This window comes from Arvicola amphibius, chromosome 14 (assembly GCF_903992535.2).
Source record: "Arvicola amphibius chromosome 14, mArvAmp1.2, whole genome shotgun sequence".
Lineage (NCBI taxonomy): Eukaryota > Metazoa > Chordata > Mammalia > Rodentia > Cricetidae > Arvicola > Arvicola amphibius.
The window spans coordinates 3,944,274-3,960,948 of record NC_052060.1 but is presented as its reverse complement, the minus strand read 5'-3'; the positions used below and the strand labels follow the sequence as shown (position 1 = coordinate 3,960,948).

General features: G+C 39.6%; 2 protein-coding genes across 2 annotated transcripts; both read right to left on the bottom strand.

Moving 5' to 3' along the window:
• Positions 1–932: 932 nt before the first annotated feature.
• Positions 933–2,226, bottom strand: LOC119801160 (small proline-rich protein 2I-like). The gene is made up of 2 exons (XM_042054174.1): positions 2,024–2,226; positions 933–1,020 (listed from the first exon to the last, which is right to left on the bottom strand). The coding sequence occupies exons 1-2, from the start codon at positions 2,224–2,226 to the stop codon at positions 933–935; spliced, it is 291 nt and encodes a 96-aa protein (XP_041910108.1).
• A 13,682-nt stretch (positions 2,227–15,908) lies between these two features.
• LOC119800628 (small proline-rich protein 2E) lies at positions 15,909–16,127 on the bottom strand. The gene has a single exon (XM_038310777.1). The coding sequence runs from the start codon at positions 16,125–16,127 to the stop codon at positions 15,909–15,911; it is 219 nt and encodes a 72-aa protein (XP_038166705.1).
• Positions 16,128–16,675: the final 548 nt, after the last annotated feature.

Sequence of the window (16,675 nt, the reverse complement as noted above, 5' to 3'; positions counted from 1 at the left end):
AAAGACTAGGAACACACGTGTCCACACACATGAATACACATACAAGGATACTTTCTAGCTGTCATCTATTACTGAGCTCAACATTTGGTTCTTTTCATTTTAAGGATTTTTACATTCATAAGGCCCTAGGTTCAATTTGCATATTTTATCCCTATTTTCTAGGGATTTATAAACCAAATGACCAGCCTGAATGTGGAGTTCTAATATTATTCTAGTTCTGCATTTAATTTAATATTTAACTATTGATAATCTAAGCCTTTAAGAAAAAGTCATTAAAGAAAATCAAGATTCTCCAATAGCAAGTGAAAGAAACAATAACAAGCAACAGGAGGATCCATGACCAGAATCCCTTTCCCACACATTTCTATAATTATCAATAATTTACTTAGTTTTTTTTCTTGATGATGATGTTGGTGGTGGAAGGTTGGTCATGGAAATGGTGATGGACATGGTGCTCTTGCAGAAGTAATAGTAATGAGGATGCCAATGATAATGAAGGTAGGCAGTGCTAGCTGGTATGATAGCTTGTAGTGGTTGACGTAATGATGGTGGTATTGTTGATGATAATAAAATGTTGTACATGGAAGAGGATATAGAAGAGAGGGTAACAGAAATGTAGTGCTTCAGTAGCTTCTAAATTATCAGGTGCTTAGTGCTAATTAGGATCCTCAGACTGTGTCAATCAAATGGCATGCATTAGCTCAACTGTGACCAAAGGCAAGACTTTGGCAAACAGGAGTTTCCACAAGTAAAATAAGCAAGAAAATGTTCAACATATTTAGCTATTAGAGAACAGAAAGCTAAGCCTCCACCAGAAGACTAGTCTACCCATGTAAGGATGAAGACCATCATAATAATAATAACAAGTCCTGGCAAAGGAGCAGAGGAAAAAGAACACAAATTCTCAGAGTGTGAGACAGGAGTCTAACCCATCAAATATGGAAATCTGTAGGAAGTTTGCTCCAAAGAAATAACACTAAAGGAAATTCGTCATATGATACATCACCATCACTTGGGTTTCTATAAAAGAAGTCAAAAACAGCATAGAATAGAGATGCCTGCATATCCATCTATATTTCAAAACTACTCCTAACATGCAAGGTAAATAAGTCAGTACTGCTGGACACCAGAAGTGGATGGGATAAGAATATGTGGGACTTATGTGGACTGGCATAATGATCAGTCATATAAAACCATGATATCATGTCCTCTGCAGGCAAATAAATGAAACTGCACATCATCATTACAGGGAAATAAATCCAGTCTTAAATACAAGGCTGGCACCGATGCTTCAAATATCAAACAAGAAAAAAACTAACAAGGCTTATTGATGTAGATGTGTAACTATTACATAGGGCAAAGGAGGAAAGGTGAGGGGAAAATACATGGGGATATGTGTGCTAAGTGACTCATGCATGTCTGAGTACCACATGATATTAAATGGCATCTGCTAACGGGTAACTTGTAGCTGTGTAAATGAAACTCTTTCCCTTATGCAAACAAACACTAAGGAATCTTTGTTATGACCCAAAATACAGTCAAAATCTGCTTACAACAAGATGACCTGAGCATCAAGGAATAAAAATAATGTAATTAGAGAATATCAGGAAGGTCATAGAGTCAGTTTTAGAAGAAGAAAAAGAACTCATGAGTACGAACAGCCATATTGTACTTTATTTAGGAAATGAACCACAGTGACAACAACACAAACAAGGAGACTGAGAGTTTGGGAAACATCCTCTGAGTGCACAGGGTGGAAAGATGCTGCTCATCACTGAGCATCTGGGACACTGAACCAGTGAGGAAGAACCATTCTCAGCCACTCCTTATAGCAGAAGCAGAACAATCTCAGGAGAATGCTCTTCTTATCAGAGGTCATCACAGTCACATGGAGGGTGAATCCTGGAGAGGATTCTTTTGCATCCGTGGCAGGCTTTGAAGCAAAGACAGAAGTGTTCCTATGGAAGAATGGAAGGTAGATTTCCTCTTCGTCTCTTGGTCCTGGTGACCAAGGAGCACTTACATGTTCTTCTGTGGGCACTTCTGCTGGCATGGCTGAGGGGGGCAAGGCTCAGGGCACTTTGGAGGAGGACAAGGCTCAGGGCACTTTGGGGGAGGACAAGGCTCTGGGCACTTTGGAGGAGGGCAAGGCTCTGGGCACTTTGTGGGTGGGCACACAGGAGGAGGCTGGCAGGGCTGCTTGCACTGCTGCTGTTGATAAGACATCGTGCTGAAGGCTCAGGATCTGAAAGACATTACATGACAGTGTTAGGGGTGATCCGTAGAGAGAGAGGAAAGACAGAGACATGGAACATCACATCCACTTCTTTGTCCACACATGTACATATTCCCAACCCCTGTTTTAGGACAGCCTGGCTTTTCCTTGTCTTTCAGCAATCTGTAACACTAGCTTTAGGAAGTAACCTTCATTTCATGACTTATTCCAGGAAATGAATACTTTATTTTAGCAAAATAAGTAAGTCTCCTTTCACAAAGAAATGCATTTAAAACAGACAGCCTCAAGTTCTGGAACCCTGAGTAATTTGAGAACCCTTCCCTGACTCCCTTGTCACTTGTGACATCCCAACAGGTTGGCTGGAGTTACAGAATTAAAAACAGCTCAGAAAAGTCCCAGATTCTAGTGGCTGCTAATGTATAGGGCTCTGAAAAGCACACCAAGCAATGCATATGAAAGAGAAAACTACTCTGTTCAACCACTGGCCAAATAAATGGAAAGGTTACCTTTCACAGTGGACCTTAGTATCCATTGCTGTATTTCTGATTACTAAGATGTTGCTGTTCATCCCATGAATACAACTGGACTCATCACACTTAGTCCCTCAAACTGACTGGAGCACATAAGCAGACCATAGAGACAGACCAACCCAAGAAACACTCACCAGGGTCTCCAAACTCAGAGTCCAGGACGTGAGCACCAGGAGTCTGCAGTCACACAGTCAAGGGCCTCTTTATAGGACTGGCTGCCCCGCCCAGAGAGAGTGGAGCTGTGATTGTGGGCAGGTCCAAGAATTTCCCAACCAAAATGCAAATCCATGTATGACTGTCTGACTGGGTCTCTACAAAATAGGAAATATCCTGTTCCTGGACACCATCGCTGTAGAGTCCTGTGACTCAGTGGGCCCTCTTTTCTGCTGCTGGTAAGACATCATGCTGAAATCTCAGGATCTGAAAGACACTATGTGACATTTGTCACAAAAGGTGATTCCCCACAAAGAAAGAAACTTAAGTTTATGAAATATTACAACTCTTCCTCAATCCCTATTCTTCCTCCAGACTTCCTGAATTTCCTGAATTTTTGTTTCATTAGCCTAGAAAAGCAACCTTTTTCTTCACATTTTCTGTAAGAAAGTATCTTTTTTCCAAAGGACAGAATACTGCTACGTGTAGAAAACATTATCTTTAAGAAGACACTGTGAAGTTTAAGCTGTCTCAGTGATGACAGTAACCTCTGCCATTGCTAACACTTGTGATGTTCCAGAAATTTGACCAGATTATAAAACAACACCCAGATCAATTCAAGGATCTAGAACCTCCTTTAAAAAAAGACCAAAGGAGTTCAGAAAAAAAGTGTTCTCTTTGGTCCTGGAGAGCTGAGTTGTAATTAGAGGAGAAAGAATAAACTGAGGAACTTGAAGCAAAGCCATTAACGAGTCCCAGCTGTGCTCTAGGAAGCACATGGGCGCTGAATCTGCCTGGGTGAAGCATGTCAGCTTCCTGTGACTGACAGTGCTTCTGACAGTAAGGAAGGATTCGGCTGAGAATGCCATTGTCCATGTCCCTGAAGGGGAAGAGTCATCAGTTCCACACCTGAGGCCACGAGTCAAGAGTCGCACCTCCAGTGGATGGCTCATAAAGGTTAGGACACCGCCCATAGGGCCAGGTCAGTAGGAGACTCACTGCTCTCCAAGTTTGCATATCACACCTAAGAATGATCTCAGGGAAACTCTGTGATCGTCATACAAGGCAGGAATAGGCTCACGTTTTTTGTTAGTTAGTTAGTTTGTTTGTTTGTGGCCGCCACAGTGAACAAGGGCGTGTATATAGGAGAACTAGTGCCACTATTCTGTGCCTTGCTATTTACTAAATAAGGTAAAATACCCAGGATTCTCTCCATTGATATTGACAGCAGCTGAACTAATTTTCATTCAACATAAAAGAACATGTGCAACCCTTTCCCTGTATCTTTACTAGCCTGGAATGTCATTTCTTTTATTGATTTTTGTCATTGTGACTGAAGTAAGACAAAAATCTCTAAATAGTATTTTTTTCTGATGGCTGAGGATATAGAACACTTTTAAGTGTTTCTCAGCCACTTGCCTTTCATTTTCTAAAATTTTTAGTTTTTAGTTTCAAAAAAAATCTTTTTTTAAATAGACTCTTTGTTTTCTTCTCAACCAAAGAAAAATATGCCTATGAAGGTACAAGAAGCTTACATAACACCAAGCAAACTGGAGCAAAAAAAAAAAATGTTCCCTCACCATATAAGAATCATAACACAAAATATACAGAATAAAGAAACAATATTAAGAACTGCAAAGGAAAAAGGCCAGAAACATATAAAGGCACACCTGTTAGAATTATGTCTATAATCTCAGTGGAAACAATGAAAGCCAGAAAGTCCTAGTCAAGCCTTATGCAGACTTTAAGAGACCACTGATAATATACCCAGCAGAACTTTCAATTGCCATAGACAGAGAAAACAAGAACTTTCATAACAGAACCAGATTTAAACAATACCTAACCACAAATCCAGCCCTACACAAAGAACTCCAACCCACGGAAGTCAGCCACATCCACAAAAATACAGACAATAGATAATCTCACAGCTGCAAACTCCAAAGAAGGGGAAAGCACACACACTAGCATCACCTACAACGAAAACTAAAATGACAGAAACTAGAAATCACTGGTCATTATTATCCCTTAATATAGATGGACTCAACTCACCTATAAAAAGATACAGGCTTAGAAATTAGATACAAAAACAGAATCCATCCTTCTACTGCATACAAGAGACACACCTCAATCTCAAAGACAGACAACACATCAGAGTAAAGGGTTGGGAAAAAAATCCAATCAAATGGACCAAAGAAACAATCTGAAGTAGCTATCCATTATAAAATAGACTTCAAACTAAGATCAATCAAAAGAGACAAAGAAGGGCATTTCATATTTGTCAGAAAGAAAAAAGCATCAAGAGGAAATCTCAATGCTGAACACCTATGCCCCTCATACAAGGGCACACTCATGTGTAAAAGAAACATTACTAAAGCCTAAATCACACATTAAGCCCAAACACTGAGAGTGGGATACTTCAACACCCCACTCTCACTGGACAAATCTGCAAGACAGAAACTTAAAAGAGAAATAAGGGAACTAACAGATATTATGATTCAAATGGACATAACAGACATCTATAGAACATTACATCCAAACATAAAAGAATATACCTTCTTCTCAGCACTCCCGTGGAACCTTCTCAAAAACTAACCACATAGTCAGTAACAAAGCAAGCCTCAACAGAAACAAAATATTGGAATAACCCCATGTATCTTATCAGATCACCATGGCTTAAAATTAAAATTCAATAGCAACACTAATTTCGGGAATCCAACAAACACATGGAAATTGAATAATGCTTATCTGAATCACCAATGGATCAAGGAAAGAAATAAAAACTTCCTAAGATTCAATGAAAACGACCACACAACATACCCAAACTTATGGGACCCAATGAAAGCAGTGTAAAGAGGAAAGTTCATAGCACTAAATACGTACATAAAAAAACTGGAAAAAAATCCCACACTTGTGAGTAAACAGAATGCCTAAAACCTCTAGAATAAGAAGAAACAAACTCTCCAATGAGGACTAGAAGCCATGAAATAATCAAATTGAGAGCTGAAATCAATAAAATAGAAACAAAGAACAAATGAGACAAAGAGTTGGTTCTTTAAGAAAATCAACAAAGCAGAAAAATCCTTATTAAATACTAACCAAAACGCAGAGAGAGAATATCCAAATTAACAAAATCAGAAATAAAAGGGAGACACAACAACAGACGTGGAGGAAATCCAGAGAATCATCAGGTCATACTTCAAAAGCCTTTACTTTACAAAATTGGAAAACAAAAGAAATGGACAACTTTCTGGATAAACATCACTTGCCAAATTTAAATCAAGACAAGATAAACAAATAAATAGATCTATAACTGCTAAGGAAATAGAAGCGATCATCAAAAGTCTCCCAACCAGGAAAGACTGGGACCTGATGGTTTCAGTGCACAATTCTACAAGATTTTCAAAGAACTAATATCAATACTCCTCAAACTGTTCCATACAATAGAAACAGAAGGAACATTGCCAAATTCTTTTTACTCCAAACAAGTGGAATCAGAAGGCATCCTGGGGTAGGTGACCAACATCTGCAACAGAAACACAGAGGATCTAAGGAATCACTGGTAGTAACTAAAGGAAACAACCCACTGAGAAGTCACAGCTGCAAATATATGTTCTGAGTGTTAGTTCACAAAATTTCATTAAATAAACCTTGATAGATATAAAGAAAGAGATTCAACCATGTGCAAGAATAAGTCTCTTGTATATCCACTGTCACCCCTAGATAATTGTCCAGACCAAAACACAAAAGGAGCAACAATAAAAACTTCAGAATTCAACAGATCTCATTTATGTAACAAACATCTACAGAATAAGCTATACACCAACTTCAAAATGCATGGTCTTATCAGGAACCCACATAATTTCCCTAAGATATATCATACTTTAGGACACAAAACATAACTTAACAAGCATAAAAGTTAATATTTTCTGTGTTTTATCATTCCATAATAGAAAAGGAAACAGAAACCAATAGAAGAGGAAAACTTTAAAATTATACAAACATATGTGGATTAAACAATACACTTTTAAATGATTAAAGATCAAAGCAGGGGATAAAACTTTAAGTTCCTAGAATCGAACCTACAATAACATATGAGATGGTTATTGCTAGATATGCCTTCTACATATATCGAGGGACTGATATCTAAAATACACAGAGAACAGCAAAAGCAACAGTAATAACAACAACAAAAATCCTCAAGTGGTTGGAGAGATGACTCAGTGGTCAAAAGCTTTTACTGCTCATGTAGGGCACCCAGGGTCACCTCCCAGCATGCACATCAACCAGATAGCAACTTCCCTGTCTCCATCACAGGAATCTGGAGCCCTCTTCTGGCACCCGTAGGAACTTCCCTTGCATGCCTGAAACCACTCAGAGACAGATACAGATAGACATAATCAGTGGAACAATAGAGAAGTATCAGACAGGGGAAGAGAGAAGGAGATCAATGAAGAAAGAGAAGGAGAGGCAAGGGACAAACAACACCTAGGAGCTTTGTAAACCCTCAAGCATTTAGTTTGTACTGCATACAGTATGTATACACAGATTTTGTGTGTGTGTGCACATGCAAGTGTGCATGCATGAGTGCATGTGTAGTGTTGTGTGTGTGTGTCTGTGTGTGTGTGTGTGTGTGTGTGGTGTGACAACTAAGGACTCAACACTCTCCTGTATCCAGTGTTTCCACCTGAAATCCTCTTTCCTACTGTCTAGCTTTCATGGTTCCAGAGAATACTACGTAGGCTGCTAACTCAACAGTCCTACACACCTGCATTACCTGTGTGTGATTCACAAAAATCACCAGCACATATGCAGTCAGTGACACTCACATGTCTGTAGCACACAACAACTGTCTAAATGGATTTGTTCTCACCCAACAAGAAGGAATTTATGACTGATACTGGATACCTAGCCAGCTTCCAGGGATACTAATATAATTTTACTAAAGAAAACAATCTACCTAAAATAATTTTACCACTGTCACCTTGCTAAAAAACAAAAGCATATATCTTAACTATGTACTAGATTTCATACTTACACACACAGATAAATGGCTACCACCTATCATCAAAGAAGCCTCTAAACAGAAAACCACAATTGGTCACAACACAGAGACCAGCAGATTATGGGGAACCGAACACCAATGGATTCAGCATAATTTCTGCATCTATAGCTCAGAAACCATCACTAAAGAGGGGGCCGAAATATTCCAGGAAGTTTGCAGTCAAACATTCTCTCCTGGAAATGACTACACAAACAGGATTGAACAACAGAATATCAGTGGACATATTAGGGAGAAAGGGGGAATATTCTTGGGATTCCAACTGAGACAAAGACCTATAGCCAACTAATGACTTTTGGATGGAAGAAAATTAACCTCTCCCAGGGATAAGCCCTCTTATTTGCTATACAAATTCCTACCACCAATAGTCTTTGAGTTACCAGCCCACTTGGGTGTGGCCTCTTACACTATATATGCCAATGTAAAGCACATATCCGGCTTCTTTCCAGGCTGCTGGATTTGGCTGCTGTTCCCCGTTCAAGCAGAGGATTGTGATCTGTGGGTCTACCCCTAAATAAATAACTTTTCTTTTAAATAGCCTTTTATTATACTCAATTTTGAGCTAGTGCCAATATCATGTCAATAGCAAAGGTTTAAAGAAAGAATTTTCTATTACATGGCAACAAGCTAAGGAGATCATAAAGAGATGTCCTACTTGTTCTTTCTATAACCAAACACTGCTAACTGCAGGGACTAACCCAAAGGGTACTCAAAGGAATGAAATCTGGCAGATAGATGTGTTCCACTTTACAGATTTGGAAAATTAAAATATGTACACCACACTATTGACACTTATTAAGGTTTTCAGTGGGCAACTGCTTTAAACTCAGAAAAGGCTGATTTAGTAGTCATATGTTTATTAGAATTTATGGCCATCATGGGCATACCTGCACAAATAAAGACAGATAATGGTCCAGCATATGTCTTTAAGAAAATGAGACCATGCCGGGCAGTGGTGGCACAAGCCTTTAATCCCAGCACTCGGGAGGCAGAGGCAGGTGGATTTCTGTGAGTTCGAGGCCAACCTGGTCTAGTAGAGCTAGTTCCAGGACAGGCTCCAAAGCTATAGAGAAACCCTGTCTCAAAAAAAAGAAAGGAAGGAAGGAAGGGAGGGAGGGAGGGAGGGAGGGAAGGAGGGAGGGAGGGAGGGAGGAAGGAAGGAAGGAAGGAAGGAAGGAAGAAAAAAAGAAAATGAAACCATTTTTTGCTTATTATAATATTAAGTACTTTACAGGTATACCACACAATCTTACAGGTTGGGCAGTTGTAGAAAGATCGAATTGAACTAGAAAGGATGGAAAATACCCACAGAAATCGATTACATAATGTTTTATTAACCTTGAATTTTCTTAACGCTTTTGAGAAAGGGACAACAGCAGCAGAGAGATAATGGATAATGGAAAAGTCTTCTGAATTAAACCAGCCAATGTATTTCAAGGATGTGTTGACCTCACAGTGGAAGCCAGGAGATTTACTACGTTGGGGAAGAGGTTTTGCTCTTGTTTCTACAGGAGAAGAAAAACTATGGATACCAAAAAATTAAGATTTGCTTCAAAAAAGCAAAATCTCTTGAGAAAGAGAAATGGCAGCTTATCCACAATGGTGACAAACATACAGGTGATAGGGAAAACATACAGGGTTGGGGCAGGGTTCTGCTCTTGTCTTTACAGGAAAATACACATCTTCAAAAAGTCAAGAGATCCTGGATGTTCAGATGCTGATAGAAGGAAAAATAACTATCCAACAAGGATCATCAAGAAAAGGTAATATGACTTATATGGACAGATGATTAAAAACATATACATTTGTACATATATTCATATATATTATATTCACATATATCATATTATATATATATATATATATGAGAGAGAGAGAGAACTGGCTTTGGAGTTGGACAACAGCTCTGTCCTTCTTTAAATCCAAGCATGTTGTTAAAGATCAAATTCAGAGTTTCTGTCTCATGACAAGATCCATCTAGTATGGGACAGAAATAAATAATTTAGAAAAAATTTACTTTTCTTCATACCTATTTTTGTCTCTATTGTACCTTTCATTGAATATATATGTCTGTATATGTCTATATAAATAATGTTTAAGTTTTCCACAATGAACAATGAATTTTCTTGCAGTAATCTTTGAAGTTTCCAGGAAGAAGATGGGGCTGCCCAACAGCAACTCCACCTGGTTGATATGGCATCATTATGCTGATAGCACTACTATAAGACCTGTTTGGGTACTAGCTGTCAAAATGGTTCCAACTTGATTAGCTGAAATGGTGCACTTTTTTACAAAGTTCTGACCAGAACTCCAAATAGGAAGCTCACAAAAACCCTACCAAATATCCAGAGACTAAATGCAATTATACCAGATAGAAATCTTGGAACTTAAAGATCATTTTACTTTCACAGGATCCCATAAAAAGAACATAGCTCCCATGACAGCTGGAAGTAATTCTAGAAGACGACGTCCCCTCTCCCAACAAAGTTTGTCCTCAGGGTTAGAGACATCATTTAGGGGTTTATTATAATTGGTATAGTGATGGAGGAGAGTTATCTGTCTATGTTACTTTCATTGGTTAATTAATAAAGAAAACTGCCTTGGCCCTTTAAGAGAACAGAAAATTAGGTAGGCGGAGTAGACAGAACAGAATGCTGGGTAGCAGGAGTGGGGAGATGCTTCAGGCAGTCGCCATAGTGGGTCTCCATGATTCTCCTCTCTGAGATGGACGCAGGTTAAGATCTCTCCTGGTAAGCCACACCTTGTGGTACTACACAGATTACTAAATATGGGTTAAAGGAAGATGTGAGAATTAGCCAATAAGAGGCTGAAACTATGGGCCAGGCAGTATTTTAAATGAATACAGTTTCCGTGTAATTATTTTGGGTAAAGCTAGCCGGGTGGCAGGATACAGCCCGCCGCTTCATTCTACAGTATAGAGTCAGGGGTTGGAGGGAAATTGTGTAGGCTCAGGGATCTCTTTTTTAAAAAAGAGGAAATTGGATGGGATAATAGAATAGTGTGAGCTTACTCACTCTAATAATAATAGTGAGTAATAGAGTGAATACTTGTGAGCTATTATTTATAGGTAATTTACATTGGTATAGATTCCTGTATATTGATACAAGCTTAAATTATATTGAATATGTTACTATTTTTGTCTACAATATTTGTATACCTGGGCAAAGTTATTTTTGTCATATAATATACATGCATGCTTCTATCTCTGCTTAAGACATTTTTATATTGATATAATTTTAGGATATGTTTATCATATTGCAACATACATTTCTACCTCTGATCAAGACACTTCTACATTGTTTGCATTTTGAGGTCATTGTCCTCATTTGTTGCACAGTTGTTTACTGTATAATATTCTAATATGAAGTCTTAGTCTTTAAGTTTTATAGGTATTAAGAATTATAGATCAAAAGTCATCTGTGTTTGTCATACTTATAGTTAAACTAATCGGGTTTTTTAGATTCATAAAGATTGTATTCTGCATAGATAGGTAGTCTTTAACCACTTCAAAGAGCTGTAGAATATGGCACTTAAATAACCTGGGTTCTGTTGACATGAGACATGATTGCTCCTGGCAGTACCAATCTATTCCCAAGAGAATGTTGAGCACTGATGACACTCCACTTGGAGTTTGTTTTCTTTTTGGAAAAACTGGCCTTTGGTCAAGGAACTGCCCATACATTGACCACTGACAAAGTGCACGATGTCCAGACAGGACAAACAGGATACAAGAAAAAAGGCTGTCAAATCTCACCAAGACAGAGTAAGATGGTTTTGAAAAATTTCCTGCTTCTGAAAATGGTCTGTCAGTTACTCTAGACCTTAGCCAAAGTTGGTTGCTCCAACGTTGCAAATGAGACTTTGGGTGATTGCCCAGGTAACCAGTTATCTCTGTCATTTGTTGCACATTTTGGAAGTTGCTTGATTGCACTTCCTGCTTACTCAAGTAATATTATTTCCTTCTCCGGTCTTCGACGGGGTTGAAGACTAAATAGTTGTAGTTACTTTCTTCTCATGACTTGGTCAAGTTATTTATTATACAAGACTTAAACTCATTAGGATAGGATAATTATTGAAACATTTATTACATGTTTCTTGCTTGATATTGTTTATGCTGGTTGTAATTCTAATTTTTATACCTGATATTAGTCCTTATTGTATATAACTTTGCATTAGGCTTAGAATTCTCTTATTTAAACAAAAGGGGGAGTTGCTGTAGGAATTTCTACCACCAGTAGCCTTTAAGTTACCCGCCCACTTGGGCGTGGCCTCTTATATTATTTATGCCTATGTAAAGCACATATCCAACCTCTTTTCTGGCTGCTGGATTCAGCTGCTGTTCCCCATTTGAGCAGAGGATTGTGATCTGTGAGTCTACCCCTAAATAAATAACCTTTTATTACACTCAATTCTGAGCTAGTGTGGGATTTCTTTTTTAGAGTCCTTCTTCACTTATTTGCTGTCCAATGCAGAGTGGTCAGCTTTGGAACCATATATATAATTAGAAGAAAAATGGAATTAACAGGTTGTATTTATACGTAATCGTGTGCCTATCACACATATACACTCATACACAAACATACACTAACATGCACATATATACACACTTAAACATGCACACAAACATATACACACAAGGATAATGAAAAAGAAGTTATTAATTTAAGAGTGAGGCAGACATGGAAGGCATTCTAGGGAGAACAACTGGAGAAGGGGTCTGGAGGGAAGTAAGGGATATGGGGAGTGCTGTAATTTTATGAAAATTAAAAACATGATTTAAAAAGTAAGTTAAAATGAAATAGTATTGCATGAGAACCTTGAGGGAGGGTTGAAGGGGGAGGGGAGAGGCAGGAAAGGGAGCAGAGAAAAATGTAGAGCTCAATAAAAATCAATAAAAAATGAAATATTAATAAGACAAAACAACCAAATCAATAAACAAGCTGAAGACCAAAAATTGTCAAAGAAAGAAATAGTAATGGCTGACAAAGACTTTTAAAAGGGTTCAGCATCCTAAAACATATGGAAATGCAAATTTAAATTACTTTAAGATTCCATGTCACTCTAATCAGAATGGCAATCAAAAGATCAATGACAAAAAAAAGTGCTAGTGTGGACAGGAATAAAGGAACCATTATTCACCGCCACTGGTTGTGCAAGCTGGTGCAATTTTTCACTTTGAAAATCATTGTGAAAAGTCCTTGAAAGGCAGGGATAAGAAGTAACCTATGACTCAGTTTGACAGTCCTGGACACACAGCTAAAGGAATTTTTCCCTAACGTCATAGATTACATCCCTACCACGGTTTCCAGTGCCTCCACTCCTCCCAGCCTGCCACCACGCACCTCCAGGATCCCCAGATCCACTTCTTTTCTGTTTCCCTTCAGAAAAGAGCTGGCTTCCCAGGGATATCAAATGAACATGGCGTAACAAGTTACCATAAAACTAGACACAATCCCTTATATCAAGGCTGGACTAGGCAGCCCAAGATGAGGGAAAGTGTTCCAAGAGCAGACAAGAGTGTCAGAGACAGCCTCACTCCCACTGTTAGGAGCCCCACAAGAACGCCAAGCTGCACAACCATAACACACATACAGAGGACCTAGCACCCATGCATGCTCCGTGGTTGTCACTTCAGTCTCTGTGAACCCCTAAGAACACTGCTTAGTTGGTTCTGTGGGCCATGTTCTCCTGGTGCCTTTGACCACCTGGCGCCTACAATCCTTCTTCCCTCTCTTACAGAGGGTTCTCCAAACTCCACCAAATAACTTTACAACTGACTACCAAGATACTTGTGTTCTGTGGCCTGCACAGAGAGAGGTCTGCACTCTAAATCTCTGCCAGAAAAGCCATGTGCCAGTGCAGGTCACAATGTCTGCAAGGGACCCTGGTGCTGCTTTACTTGAGCCCCTTGCTCCTCCCTGTCCATCTGACGCAGCAATGGGGAGAATCCATTCAGTCATATTCCTGTGGGACAGATAAGAGATGAGGATGGAATAGAAAAGTTTCAGTTCACTTTTCAGAACAGCCGTTGCCCATAGCTCTGCTGGATTCTCTAGCATAAACTCCAGGAAGACGCTCTGCAGACTGAGCAGCTCAAAGAGCCAGGATTTATTTCTCACAGCTCCAAAGGACACACATGTGAGAGCATGCTTTAGATGCTCTCCTCTGCAGTGTGGCCCAGACACGGCCATCTTTCCTTTGCCCCTCCCTTGAGTGTCCCATGTCTCTCTGTGCCTTACCTCTCTCAGGAAGAGACAAATTCAGCAGGACAAGGACCTGACTATGTGACATCAGGTTACATTATTCTGCTCTCTGAAGACCATACCTATAAGTACAGATGCTTTCTTGAGTTCTGGGGAATAGAACCTCAGCATTCAAAATTCTGAGACACACATGTCATCCTACAAAATGTGTCCTTCCTTTCAGGTCCACTCTCCAACACAAGCTATAGAAAACCGGGAGACTGTGATTTGGTGATACTTTAGCAAAATACAGAAACTTCCCATGCTATGCCAAGCTGCTCCTCTGTGGGAGAAAACCACGAGCGATGTGTAAATCGCAACTCAACTTAAATAGCCAATGCGTATATTTGTGGACATTAGTACTGAAAATGGGATTGTTTTACTAATTGTAACCACATACATAATTATTTAACTTCAAATCTTTGTAAAATTATGGTTTTTACCTAAAGCTCTGCCTGGTTCGTGCCAGTGCCAGAAGCCCAAATGGAGGTTCCTTTGTAATGAAACATCAGGCATTCATTGACTTCAGACCTTGGACCAATAGGTGTTTCCTTGAGCAACCACACCAAGTCCTAGTCCACCCCACTCCCCACGGGTTCAGCTGCCTTTAACCATTCTGCTCTGTAAAGTCTGACCTCCAGATGGGAAGAATGAGGAAAGTCGTGGATGCGGAACGTGGTGAGATCTCAGGTAGGAGGAATACCTGAGGAGGAGACAATTTGGCCTCTCCACTCCCTCTTCTCTCCCTTTCTTCTACCCAGCCTCTTTTCAAGGGTTGCTATCGTTTCATGCAGGAGACTTTATAAGTTCCACAAAGCCATTTTTCTTCAGGATTTCATAGGAAATGGGGTGAATAGCCAATTAAGGAGGGCAGGGGGAAAGAATATTGTAGTTTTTAAATAACATTGCAGTTACGAGAAAGCCACACAGTGGCAGTGTTGACAATTACCTAGAACTGCTTCTGCTAGTCCACAAACAACCACCGGGTCTGTATCACGCAATGAGGTCTGACACTGACTACACAATAAGTGATGGTTTGTTCTATGCTAAAGATGCAAGTTAGTAAAAGATGATAATTAAATAGATGAAAGATAGAAGACAGAGTTTTCCATCTTGTACAAAAGAAGATAGCATTTTAAGAGGTTAAGTAATCCTGTCCTCAAAACAATTAAATTCTAATATGGCCAAGGACATAAATTTGAAATAATATTGAGTTAGTCTTTGATATGACTTTACTCGGACAACATGGAGTTAAATTTTAAAATTCCTCCAACAAAGGATGTATATAATTCAAAATGGTAATACAATATTAAAGAAGCAATTTTTTGCAAGGAAGAAGTGTTTATTTAGACCATCAGCAAAAGGGAGCTCTATTCAGGAAGTGAAACAGGGTGGTCCAGGGTGGGTAGACAGCGGCTCTTCCCTCCGAGCATCGACGGCACTGAGATGTTAAGGAAGGACATTCTCAGCAGCCCCTCGAGAAGAGCAGGGAAACAGCCTTAGAGAAACGCCTTCTCCATCAGGGGTCATCAGCGGCACATGGAGGGTGAGGGGTGGGGAAGATTCTTCTGCATCCATGATAGGCTTTGAAATGAAGAGGGGGTTCTCCGGAAGTAGAAGAAACAGATTTTCTTCATTTGCCCTGTTCCTGGTGACTCCTGAAGCCCTCACTTGCTCTTGGGTGGGCACTTCGGCTGGCAGGGTGTAGGAGGTTGCACAGGAGGGCATTTCTGCTGCCATGACTGAGGGGGGCATGGCTCAGGGCACTTTGGAGGAGGACAAGGCTCAGGGCACTTTGGAGGAGGACAGGGCTCTGGGCACTTTGGAGGTAGGCACACAGGAGGAGGCTGGCAGGGCTGCTTGCACTGTTGCTGTTGGTAAGACATTGTGCTGAAGGCTCAGGATCTGAAAGACATTACATAGCAGTTCTCAAAAGAGGTCCCCACAGAGAATGAAACTAGGCTTATGGGCTGCAGAGCCTTTGCTTCTCTTCCTGTGAACCTGTGTGAGAATCTCCCCCTTCGTTCTAGGACATCCTTGGCTCCATTTTCTACTTTAGCATTTTTTAAGTAGCTTTAGCCAACCTTTTCTTTATCTTAATATCATTTTTTCTAAGAATATATTTCTGTTCCACAGCACTGGCAATAATATTTATGTGAAGAGAATATCCTCATCACCTTGGATTGTTGTAAACAGTACCCATCTCATGCTAGCATATTCCAAGCAGAATGACTTAGCAGCACAAACATCTGTTGAAAGAATAGGTAGGTCTTTCTACTGCTTGTGACACAAGTCTTTGAAAGGGATTCCATCAAGGTGTGAATACAAGAAAAATACATGTTTTGTTCTCATTTCAAACCAAAACTTTGATTATCTTGCTTTTTCATGTAGATATCAAATTATAACTCAAACAAACACAAAGCAAGCTAGCACA